The sequence below is a fragment of the Pelodiscus sinensis genome, chromosome 2 (assembly GCF_049634645.1).
Source record: "Pelodiscus sinensis isolate JC-2024 chromosome 2, ASM4963464v1, whole genome shotgun sequence".
Classification (NCBI taxonomy): Eukaryota; Metazoa; Chordata; order Testudines; family Trionychidae; genus Pelodiscus; species Pelodiscus sinensis.
The window spans coordinates 243,906,447-243,919,720 of record NC_134712.1 but is presented as its reverse complement, the minus strand read 5'-3'; the positions used below and the strand labels follow the sequence as shown (position 1 = coordinate 243,919,720).

Sequence of the window (13,274 nt, the reverse complement as noted above, 5' to 3'; positions counted from 1 at the left end):
GTCTAATTATTACTCAGACCTGCGTTAAGTACAGAGGACTGGACTAGGTGACCTACTGTGGTCCTTGCCTGCCCTACGCTGCTATATTTTTTTTCCAAAGAATTAATTTAACAAGTTTATTGGTTACATTACTCAACAAAGAACGAACAGGTACATCCTTATTATAAAATACTATAGACATCAGATGATCTGAAGTGCTACTAAAAATACATAAAAATGGAACCACAGAAAGGTGCATTGTAAAAACTTACAGGTATGAACTTGATCCTTGACATGGTTTACAGTTAAAATGTAGGCTGACAAAGCTATGTTACTGTGCAGTGTGAAAAGTCCAAACCCATGAGTCATGTAGCTAGTCCATCTACATGACACTGTATCACCAGTGGAGATATAGCAAAGTTGACAGTTAATGTTTGTCACTCAGATAGATGATGTTCCTACACCAATGGAAAAACCTTTCTGTGTTTGGATATGCTGGACTATGGGATTACACTGGTGTAACTACAGTACTATGGCAATGCCAGTGCAATCCTCTTGGTGTAGACATGACCCTTTGTGTTCTAACAGGAAAGGGCAGGAAGTTCTGAAGGAGCTGCACATTCAGTCAGCAGGAAAAAGTTTCACATGTTTATCGACAGCACCCTTCATTCCCCTGTCCTCCAAGCCAAATTATATTTTATATTTATTTATATATTTTCACACACACACACACACACACACACACACACACACACACACACACACACACACACTTCTAAATTGGTTTTCATCTGAAGATCTCAAAGTGCTTTAAAACAGGTTTCAGTAAGCAATATCAATGGCAATTTTTGAAGGACAATTCATCTAGCCTCAGACAAAATGGAAAGTTGATGATTACAACAAGGAAAATCAAGTGAATTGAATTTAAAGCTGGAAAAAAATTACTTGCACTATTGCCATGAGCTATTTTTTTATACCTGTAGAACATCCATTTTAAAAATCCACTTGCAAGAAAGATGAAATTATCACACTAGGCTGTGTGACTGTATGATTAAATCTATGTAATAAACATGCTAGTAGCATTCATCCCTTGGATATGTGTCCCAAAACACACAAGAGAAACTTCAGCCACTCATCCGCTCGTGTGCTACTGCCAACATATAAACTCAGTGAAAGTAATAAAGGGATACCGTTCCTCTGGAGTTGGAAGGTGCCAGGTACTTCTAGGTTAACAAACTTAGAGGTGTGAGGGACCGACTTGGGGGAAAAAACAACAACTAATCCTAACCCTGCTGGGAATTACTTTGATCACACTCTGTGAGAATGTACCAGGAGGAGGCTAAGCAAGAGCAAGCCTAGGAGCATCTGGAAGAGGGAACTCCAACACAGGTCCCAATTCTTTACACAGTGCATCTGAGCAAAAGTTTTCAGATTTGAGAGTAGGGCCACAGAGAAAATACTCTAATGGTGAATGAGCAGCAGGTGAAGAACGAAAGGAACCATCAGTTCTGAAAAGCACTCCTGGCCTCCCAGAAACACCTGGAGGAATACTAGTTTGGTTAGCTTCTATTTAAGGGAATATCTACTCCCAGTAAACAGTTAGTTTATAACTTTATAATTGTCTTAGTCAAAATAATCTTTTAAACAACAAAACATAGTTAATATAGTCACTGAAGAATTCTGGTGATGGAATCTACATAGGTCATTTGATTCTGCAAAAGGCAGGGAATCTTCCTATTAGTGTTTATGTAATTCCATGAACCCTTTGTGATCTTTAACTGAAAGCAAATGTACACTGCAAAGATTACTATTTTGTCTGGCTGTGAACCTCTCATTCTTACCTTCTGAGACACATCCAGCTGTTGATTCTTGACCAGGACCATCATCAGTAACTGTTTTTTCCTGAAATGCCACATCCTCTGTATCACCTCCTATGTCCATTTCATTTGTACAAGCTTAAGGAAAAGCAAAGCATTTATCAATTTCAACATGGTGTTTACTGTATTACTCTGGCATCAGTGACTGCTGTCATTGCTTGACCTTTTGGTTTAACAACATGGTATTTAACTGTAATTTGAGATCAGGCAATCAGGACAACCTGAAGGCTAGGTAGAATATACAGCATTTCCTAAAGAGCTTGTGTGAACATGGAGTTACTCAGGAATAGCTATATCTCCATTTATGGAATAACTCCATGTATGAACATTTATTCTGTCCCTCATTAACTTAATCCCACCCTTATGTTACATCTACGCTACAGAGCCCATGCTGGCATATCTATCTAGCACAGTCCCCCAACATAACACAGTGTTTGCCAATGGGAGTTTTTCTGCACTGTAGGAACTCCACCTCCCTGCATGATGTTAGCTACATTGACAGAAGCTCTCTTCTGTAGATATAGTTGTGTCTATCACGTGGTTTTTATCAGAACAGCTATGTTGACAAGGGGCAGGGGTTTCACACATCCATGGCCAATACAGCTGTAATGGTTTAAATTTTAAGCGTAGGGCAGGCCTACATTGCTTAAATCTTAATAGATACAAGCCACTTTTATTCCAGAATAAAACTGTCCACATTTGTTGGTATTCAGAAATCTATATTGCACTATAAATTCACACTGTACTTTAATCCAAATTAATTTTCTTTCAAGTATAAACAAGCTTTGGGAGCCTAATTCTCAATAGTGCTACAGCTGGTTTACACCATCCTAATTTTCTGAACATAATTTATCCTCACTTTAAAATCCCTTTACATTGCCAGAGCCATACAAAAGAGGTTTGGTACAAATGAGAATTAGGCCCTAAGCTCCCAAATCTTATAAATACCTTGCAAAATCATGGCTGCAAATACAGGTTGGATGTCCCTGGTCTGGCACCCTTGGGACCTGACCAGTCCTGGATGAGAGATTTTGCCTAACCAGGGGAGATTATATCAGCCCCACCTCTGACCCCGCAACTACCGGCTCCCCAGCTCTGGACCTGCCACAGGCCTCGCTACCCTGCCAGTCCCCATCCTTCTTTGCTTGCAATGCCAGGCAGCCCTGCCAGCACCGCAGGGCTCCTAGACACTAGCACTCCACCAGGACTCTCTGGTCCTGGAACATTCATGGTTTATAGCCAGTTTACAGAGGTTCAACTTCTATTTATAAAAATGAATAATACAACAAATGAATAATGTAGACTCATGACATAGTGAAGAGGCTCTCTCGTCTATCAAGGTTTAGAACACTGGCCTTTCAACCTACTTCACTGGCTGAACATACTGTGTCAGGAGAGGATAAATTTTCCACTAGAGGCCCGGATCCCATTTCAACTGAAGGAAATTCCATGGAGAAACATATGCTCATTGAGTTAATATGCTACCTCCTGGGCTGAATGCCTTAGTATGGTGCATGGCTACCAGAAGCCTACTGTCTTTTCCCTAAAAGCCTTTATATCTAATAAAATTCATTAAAATGAAGTAGGCAATGTAGTGGACAAGGAAAATGTAAAGTATATACAAATAACTCCAGCTCCAAAATAACTGATCCTCAGAGAATATTAATGTAAAAAACCAAATTGATGATTGCTTTTTGTTCAGGAATGCCTCTTTAAAGTTCAATAAGCCAGAAACTATTAATTGATGCTACTTTTAGCACCTAAAATCCCTCTCAAAGATTATGCCAACATTAGAATGATATTTTAATTTCAATTTGAGGTAATGATCATTTAGACTGGTTCCAAATCTGGGTTTAATGCACAAAAATGATCTCTTGGGTGGAAGATGCTACATGACTACACTCCTATAATAGCTTCAGATTTTCACTAGTCATTCAGATGAAAGCCCAGTACTTCCTGGGGGAAAGAATACATTTCTCAGTGATTCATTTAGCTAAAAACCATAACAAAAGTTGTATTTTCAATTTTAAGCATTAAAATAAAAGCTTCTATTTATTCAGCAGTGTTTTCACTTTAAGGATGGAAAGTTTTTAGGATTAGTTTTCTGTGTTAGCTCAGACTTCTCCCCAAATGACCTAACCAAACGATCTGAAAGTTCAATAACCACAAATAGCCTTTCAAGATAGAAAAGACCTTTTGCTAACCTGTTGTACACATTCATTCCTAACCTCAGCCATCCATTTATTTGTATTTACCTACTGTCACTGTCCTTCTATAAGATCAATTTTTCATTGCTCCCTACTATTCATCAAGGGATTATACATATGGACAGAACCAGCATTGAAGTTGCTTGTTTATGCAAAGAATTAGCCTGTACACACAGGAGAATTGTACTTGACTTTTCTAGTAGTTCAACATTTTCCCTCTCACCAGTGAAGGAACAGTTGGCCGTCTGGCACACAGATACCTTGCAGTTGCTCTCCCTATTTCTTCTAATACAGTAGTTTTCAAACTTTTTTTCTCACAACCTAGTTGAAGAAAATTATTGATGACCGTGACCCAACATACTTAAATCTTTGACTAGAGTAAAGGCTCCAGGGTGGGGCTGCAGGGATGAGGGTACAGGGGGTGAAGGCTTTGCCTGGGGATGTGGGCTCTGGGCTGGGGTCAGAGATGAGGGGTTTATAGTGCTGGCTGAGGGGAGGAGCAGATGGGTTCAGTATGTACCATGGGAGCGGAGTTCAGGGGTGCAGGCTATGGGATGGGCCAGTGATGAGATGTTTATGGTGCAGGAGGGGTTCCTGGGTTTGGGAGGGCTTAGGGCTGGGAAAGGGGATTGTTGGGACACAGACTTACTTCCAGTGACTCCCGGTCAGTGATGCAGTGGTATGGTAAGGCAGGCTTCCCAACTGTCCTGGCACAGTGGAACACACTGCATCCTGGAAGTGGCCAGCAAAAGGTCCAGCTTCACTGGCTGCCCCGCACCCCAAGCTTTGGCTCTACATGCCCATTGGACAGTTCCTGGTTTGTCACCAGGCATTGCTGAGCAAAAATGGATGAAGCTTACTTTGGACTTGTTCTGAAATGGGATTGGCTTCATTTTTTGGCTTGTTTTGCTTTTTTATCTTGTGAGAGTTGGCTACCTGCCTATCTCTAGGAGCTGGACCTGATGCTGATCGCTTCCTGGGTGCAGGGTGGTCTGCAGTGCCAGGACAGGCAGGAAGCTGGCCTTGGCACCCCCTGCCATTTACCTTGTCACCCTACAGCTAGGCGACCAAGTGCCTGACTTTCCAGACTGGAAACTTTGAAAATTACTGTTCTAAAAGAAGCTTACAACACAACACATGAATTGCAAAAATTCACAAGGTGCCAGATTAGCTGATGTTGTCAAAGCAGAATGGGTAGGTCTACACTAGCTTGTTAATTTAAGCTAGGTAGGCAAATCAGGCAACTGGAGCTGCAAATGAAACCCAGGATTTAAATATCCCGGGCTTTATTTGCATATTCCCGTCCGGCCGCCATTTTTAAATCCCCCTTAGTTCGAACGAACTGTCCACGGCTATACGCGGAGGTTTAAAGTTAATCCGAACTAAGTCCATAGTTCGGATTAACTTTTACACCTCATTCCACGGGGAGTAACAGTTAATCCGAACTAAGGACTTAGTTTGGATTATCTTTAAACCTCTGCGTGTAGCCGTGGGCAGTTCGTTCGAACTATGGGGGATTTAAAAATGGCGGCCGGACAGGCACATGCAAATAAAGCCTGGAATATTTAAATCCCAGGCTTCATTTGCAACTCTGGTTGCCTGATTTGCCTACTTAGCTCAAATTAATGAGCTAGTGTAAACATACCCCAGTATAAGACTTAACTAGTACCCTCTCCTAAAGAAGATGTTTTTGGTAAAATTTCTAGCCTGGGCCTTCAACCTTAAACACCAATTGTATTTCTCTCCTGAGACAAAATATGCACAAGAGGAATGAGGATTGTCACCTCATCCACGTGGCAATGTGATGTACTCCACTTATTTTTCAAATGACAATTTAATGAAGCAGCATGTCTTGTTGGCAGAGCAGCAGGCTATTACTTGGGTTGACCTGGCTTCTACCCCCATCTCTGTTGATGGCCTACTATGTAAAGCCCTTTATATTTGTTTCCCCTCTCATTTTTGGTCTGTCTTATAAAATTAGACTTTAGTAAGATCTTTAAGGCAGGGACTATCTCCTGTGTAAATATTTTGTTATGAATTGAACCCATATAGTGATAACACATATTTCACTGAATGCTGTTTAATGATTTAATTAAATACAGCTTTATCAGAACTAACTATTTGATACACTCAAAATTTAAGAAAAAAAAACCAAAACACTTTACCTGTCATACTACCAGATTCGGCAGTAAGTCCAGAAGTCTGCATTAGATCACATGGCTGTGTCTGATCTATTTCTCCTTCTACTTGCTTACAAAGAGTACAGATATAATCTTTTAACTGAGAGTCCTCTTCATTACCTGGAGGTTTGTCACATTCTATATGAATCCACCTGGATAGATTATTAAAGATACATATTCACATCATTATACATACATAAACGCGTGCGTGTGCACACACACAATCTATATCCTCAGAGCAAGTGTGAGCACATAAATACACATGCACACACAAAATGAAAGTGTAAACCAGTGTCCGAAGGGGATAATTATGACTAAATGTACTTTGCACTTTGACATAGATCTAGAGAATGTAATTCTTTTTCCATTACATTGCAGGAGGGAAGAAATAAAAAAAGCTTCCAACACATCAAACATAGAAGACTTTTAAATATCAGTCTAAAATTTGCTTAAAGCCAGCCATAATATTATCCTACAATAGGGATGTAAAATCCCGGTTAACTGGTTAAACCTCAGGTTTAACCAGTGAACCAATTAAGTGGGATCCTGCTCCCACACTGTACCATCCCCCCATGCTCCTGCACCTGGGGGACTGGAGCAGCCCTTTGCCTGCAGTAGGCTGCTCCCTGGAACTGGTTAGCTGGTAACTGGGAAGCATCACTAACAGCAGGGCAAGTTTCTTTGTTATGATCCAGTTTTTAGTATAAGAGAGGACAGTTTACTGACCACAGCCATTTGCTGAAATTACAGAGAAAGGTACCTATTTATTGACAACTCTGGCAATGTTTTATGATGACTCTTGTCAGTTAAATGAAGTGAGATGAATGCATTAATTTCAGACAGGCTACCAAACACTTAAAAATCATTTAAGGAGCTGTAGTTACATATGGCTTCTTACCTTTTGCATATATGACAGTGCAACAAGTCTTTCTGTACGTCTGGGTGACATAATTTTTCACAAAAAGGACAAGGGAGGTTGTCTTGCTGTTGGTAACAATTATCACATACTAGACAGTTGTGGTGCCACTGACAACTGGTTCGTGTGCCACACTCAGCACACACTCTGCAGTTCTGGAGGCCACAGAAAACAAGGATTTAGTCTGTTAATTATGATGACACAACACAGGACTAAACTGTCATTACAGGACATTTTCTAGTCTGATTAAAAGGGACATTTTTAAAATCCTCTCTCTTTTTTTGGCAAATGGTAGCAAATGATGAAAGATTAGTCATCCTTAATCAGGAAGTCTTCTATCCACAGAATATGTAAAGCTTGGCAATAGCAGGAAAAATTTCCTTGCACTGTATTCTCACTTGAGAGACACACAACTTCTTTGGTGAGGGGATACTTCAGTCTCTAATCCCATTCAAATGTCAGCTTCTTATTGAGACTATCAACAAGAGGATCAATTAGTACCAACTATGGTGGTGCTTTTGTTATTCTGATACTTGTATAATGAAAACTGTATTAGGATTCAATTCACGTCACAAAGGTGGCCAAATAAAATCTTATATCATCTATCTTCAGTCTTTATTCCATTTATAACTTCAGAATCAATGGCTATCACCTTTGACATCATGCATAACTATTCAATTGTTGTTCATTTTCTGTGCAGCATGCCAGAAAACGTATTACTAAACTATTGCCATTTATGACAACATAACAATGGGATAAGTCCAGTCCCTTCCTAATAGTGAAAGAGGGTCCTGTGAAGTTGAACTGATGTTATTTTACTGAACAAGGAGTGGCAAGATATCGGGAGCCCTACACCTACTTCATGGCAAAGACAGGCGTGTCACACAAGTCCTTTTAAGAGCAATGTATGCAGGCAGATATGAGCAGGTGCAGGGAAACCATATGAATCTCTATATGGATCATCCCCCTTCCTGTTTCCTACATAGAGGGTTGCTTAAGTGCCTATATGGGCTAATTCAGCCACTGAACTGATGTAGTCTCTGTGGAACAGCTAAAGTACCACACCATAACCGGATGGTAGATCTTCAGATATCACTAGGTTGGGGTTTTTGGCTTGTGTTCTATGTAGGTGGAGATGATCATTATGGTCCCCTCTCACCTTAAAAACTATGCACATTAACTTGATAGATACAAAGAGCATGTTATAAAGATAGGGACACAATTGTTTTCTGGGGGTTGGTGCCCAGAAGCATCCTTTAGCTTGCAGATCTCCCCCTTCCCAAACAAAGTGTTGGGTGGGGGGGGGGGGGGGGGATCATGCATTAGGATCAGTTGCCTCCATGGTATCCTTCCTTTCTCTTTTAGAGGTATACTGAAGGACTTTTTGTAAGGTCCAGGATGTGTGTGGGGAAGGCAGAATGCAATAACACTCAGAAAAAGCATGCCATTAGCTTACTAAACATAGAGAACACAGAGAACTTTGTTTGAAGATAACCTCCATGCAGATGTTACTATAGCTTGAACCCTTATTAACAACTTTTTCTGAGAAAGTAATCCTTGATGTTCTGGAACATTGTATGCACCAGTGCACATAAGCCTTCTGTCACAGAGTGGCTGGCCTCAAGATATGAAGCGACTGCAAAACCCCTGTGCCAGAAAAGGTGCCCCCAGTTTGGCAGGGTAATACCAGAGGCTATAAAGATCCAGGGAGAATCAGAGAGACACTCAGTGAGTCAGAGTGATCTGAGTCAGCCACAAAAAGGGGCAGATGAGAGCTCTGTGGGAAACTATAGCAGGTTCCTGTGGAATGCTGAAGGCAGGAGAGCTGCAAGAGTGTTTGTTGCCAACATCCCCAAATCAGACTGCCAGGGCCTAAGGGATGGGGAGGACTGAAGGTCAGAAAGCAACTGATCAAGTTGCCTATACTGGACAGTGAAAGTGAAGGGCTGGAGAGTGTTGAAGGCAGAAGACCAGTGGAAGGGCTTACTTGCTAATGTCTCCAACCAGGACAGGTTGACCTAGGAGAATTGTTAAAGGGGCAGGGGTGCTCTCCTGGTGAGGATAATACCCCAGCAAAGCAAAGGGGAGATGGTTCCTGTTGAGAAGAGCAGGGCTGCACTCCAGCTGGGAGAGGGAAAGAAGAGGAGTGCCAAGGTATGACAAAAAACCCTGAAGGTGTGGTACTGCGGGTGTCAAGGGACCCCTGGGGTTTTCAGGACAAAATACACCAGATGTGTTAAATGGACTATGTGTGGGGATTTCTGCACAATTTTTATGTACTGACTGAATCAGTCCCACTGAGTGATATTACTGGGGCAGGACAGTTCCTAGAGATACTAGGGACTCAGAAAGAAGAAAACTGAGGCAGGCATAATGGCCATGCCAGGATCTACTGCAGGAGAGCCCTCAAGATGAAGCTATTCAAGGTACTGTTTAATGTTATATCGGGGCAGGAGTCAACAGGGCAAGACTATAAGAATGGTACCACTAATAGGCAGATGCGAAGAACGCCAAGAGGCTGAAAGCCAAGAGGTAACACAAGACCCCTCAAAGAAGAAGGTGACCCCAGAAGATACCCCAAGATCTGTAAGGTTTGGGGTCCAAGAACACTTCCTGTTACATATGAAGGTCATTCCCACACTCTCCCCAAGAAGAAATGATCTAAGAAAAGCGCCAAAAAGCAAACACTGCGCTGTTCTTCCCTCCATATTCGTTCCCTGATGGATTTATTTTATTTTTCATCCAAGGGACAAACCTAACCTACATTAATGAATCTTTAGTTCATTTTGCAGCAGTAACATTATACACATTTAAAAATATATATAGACTTACCACATTATTGACATTTTACACAATTCTGACAGTATAACTGCAAGTCTACATTTGACAGCTGGATACCCCAGCTATGTTAGGTCACAGGGAAATACGATAAGTACATATCAGAGATCAAGTTCAAAAAATTGTCCATAACATTTCAAATCTGTTTTATATCAGACACGTTTTATATCAAAGCAGACAGACATCAATTTAGTAGTCAGACAATTTTTATGATGCCATGAAAAAAAAGTCAAAGAGCATGAGACACTAAAATACTCAAAATGGTTATAATCAAAATTATTATTATGACAGGCTGTTGTCAAATGGTCTTTTCCTTACGGTCTCTTCTGCCTAAAAATGTAGCAACACTGACCAGACTGCTGTTCTTAAAGCTGAAGCCACTAAGCTTGTGACTCTGTTCTATTACACACACAAAAATTATATCTACACTATTGGAATACCAAAGATCAAATATGATTGATATTAGTGCAGTGAAGTGACTGTTGCTCACTGTATCGTTAATGAACAGCCACATTCTGTTGGCAGGATTATCTAGAGGAACAGGTACAAGATTGAAATAAAAAACTCTCTAGTTATATTCTTAGAGCTGCACTGATTGGTTTGAGAATATGAGCAACTTATTTCAGGTTTGTACCTTAATTTTCCAAGCTGCAAAATGGGTGTCAACATACACAGAATGCCTATAGTACTTGCCTTACGTGTATATGACCATATACTATGCAAATATGATTAGATTAAAGATTTCTCATGCATATTTTATTTTGGAATATCTCATCTACAGTAAAATGCAGGACAGACTAACACAGCTACATTTCTATCACTCATCTACAGTAATTTGATTTTAAAGATACAATATATTTTTATGAATATGCTGGTTCCTGTTTGGCTGTCATTTTATTAATTAAAAAAAACCAACAAGTAAATAAACTCTAGACATCCAGCAAGCTGACTGGCTGGCAGAGATTTTTTACAGTAATACAAACATTTGGCTCAGAGGCAACACGTTCTCCACTAAGAAGTGAATAAAAATAAATCATGCAATACTGGAATAAACAATTAAATAAAAAAAGATTATGTCAGTAATGTCTGTGAAATGGAGCTTTAAGCAAAGAAAACAGCATATTTTTAGCTAGCCTCCATATTTACATGCACTAGATGGTATCTAAAAAAATTATACCACTCAACATCACATGTATGAAATTCTCAGGGATTAAGAAATCTAGACTGTTGTCTTAATGTTACACCCTTATGCACATCTATGCCGATTTAAATAAACAAATGAAATTTCTTTTTTCCACTAGCCAGGGCCTGAATTCTGACACTTTTACTCACTTAAAACAACAATCTTACTAATCATTCTGGCCTCAAAAGCAATACATATGGAGTAAGGTAATCCTTAGCATAAGCAACATATCAAGGTTTGGCCCCACATAGGCAATGAACAGTTTTAAAAACTTATTCAACTTACTTTGCATTTCCAGCCATTTGTTGGTACAGAGTCCATAACTGGTTGCAGACAAAAAGTATGATACCCTTTGTCACACGTATCACACACCAGCATCTTGCTGTCTTCCCCAGAATGCCTAACAAATACGTCAATGGCGACACTTAAAAACAAAGCCATTTAAAACAGGTCATACTGAAAAAAACACTCTTTAGAAAATGCTATGGGCCCCCTACTCACTATGTTTGCCAACCCCCCCTCTTGGCTGGGGAGGGCCTGGTGCCAAGCCCACCATAGCCTGGCTCTTTCCCCCCCCCCACACCCCTATGGCCCAGCCCTCCACCTGCTCTTTGCCCCCCAAACTCCCCCCCCCCCCCCCCGAGCAGCCCCAGCTCTCCACCCCACTGCCACCAAGCAGGGCCAGGCCTCGCCAGTCCTGGTTCTTCCCCCAGCAGAGGAGGTGTGTGAGGGGGCTGGAGTGTGGTAAGCAGGGAGGGCATGCACCTCTGGGAGGGGGAAGGGTGTGTGGGAGGGGGCTAGGGCTCAGGAAGGTGGAGACAGGAAGGCATACAGCTCCCCCCAGGGGAGAAGGGAAAACTCCCACCCCTCCAGGAGGAGGGAGATCATGTGGATCCCCGGTGGGGGGAGGGAGATGTGCAGCTCATGCATGCACCCATCTTTCTGGAGCACTGGGGAGGCTGCATGTGTCATCCCCTCCTCCACTGAGTACCAGAGAGGCTGCGCTGCTCCCACCATCTCTCCCTCCCCCTACCCAAGCACCAGCGAGGCTATGCGGGTCCTGCACCGCCCCCCACCCTCTGGAGCAGCTGAATTTAAAGCTCCAGCAGCCGCCAACTTTGTGGCGGCTTCCAGAGAGAGAGCCATCAGCTGTATGGAGGCTCAGGAGCCAGGGTGACTATCAGCCCTGGCCCAAGGTGTCCCACAGTCCCACTTCCCCTGCTGCAGGCCTCTCTACTGGCACCCTCATCTCCCCTGCCATGGGCGTGCCTCATCTCTGGTCCCCCCCCTCCGCCCCATGGGCCTCTCCACCCCCGGCCCCACCATGGGCCCTACCGCCAGAGCAGCTTGTCTTCCAGTCCCACCCCTTTCCATGGGCCTCTGTGCTGCCACCACCTCTCTCCCCCTCCCCGCCGCCAATGGTCTTGGTCCCCACTCCATCTGCCCCACAAGCCCAGCAGCAGCAGCATACTTTCAGTGCTGCTGCTCCCCAGGAGCCATAGGTTGCCAATCCCTGCTGAGTTGGCAGCAGGGAAGAGGGAGGAGGTGGAGCAGCTGAGGGGGGAGGGACCATGGGACTCAGAGTGACATGATTACATCAATCTGTCATTCCACAGGAAAGTTTCTTTTATATAGAGAGAGATTCTAAGAACAAAGCAGAGATAATTCGGCACAGAACTCAGTTTACATCACAACAACGTCATCATCATACAGGCATAATTTTCACACACAGTTGCCTAAAAGGCAGGCTCTTGAATCTATATTAAAGAAACTAAAATGTTGTCTTGTTTTTCAAATGGTCAAACTTAAAATTCCCACACCTTCTGGAAATCAGCTGTTTTTGTTTAGATGGCAATACATGGATTTAAGACCTAGCTTTTGGCAGTCGGAAAGTTAAAGGGAACATGTGGCTAAAATTAACATCTTTAGAGAGAATTCTATCCAGGTGAATCAGTTCATTTGGAAAAAGAGTCTGCCTTGTGTGTGTCTGGAAAATATATGCAATTTTTTCTTCTCAAAACAAATGATTCAATTATATTTTTCACAAAAAAAAGATGCCTATAGCTCAGCCTGTCAATAAGCCTATCATGCTAA

At 42.0% G+C, this 13,274-nt stretch overlaps 1 protein-coding gene across 15 annotated transcripts in view; it reads right to left on the bottom strand.

Annotated features, from left to right (window-relative positions):
• The window catches only part of KMT2C (lysine methyltransferase 2C), a 354,350-nt gene that overhangs the window by 141,635 nt on the left and 199,441 nt on the right, over positions 1–13,274 (bottom strand). For 11 of the 15 annotated variants that reach the window (XM_075922783.1, XM_075922788.1, XM_075922785.1 and 8 more), the window contains 4 exons: positions 11,466–11,604; positions 7,142–7,314; positions 6,229–6,395; positions 1,821–1,934 (listed from right to left, as the gene is read on the bottom strand). In XM_075922783.1, the coding sequence (XP_075778898.1) occupies positions 1,821–1,934; positions 6,229–6,395; positions 7,142–7,314; positions 11,466–11,604 (593 nt within the window). The remainder of the gene's footprint in view (positions 1–1,820; positions 1,935–6,228; positions 6,396–7,141; positions 7,315–11,465; positions 11,605–13,274) is intronic. The other 4 variants (XM_075922789.1, XM_075922796.1, XM_075922798.1 and 1 more) reach the window with 2 other exon arrangements.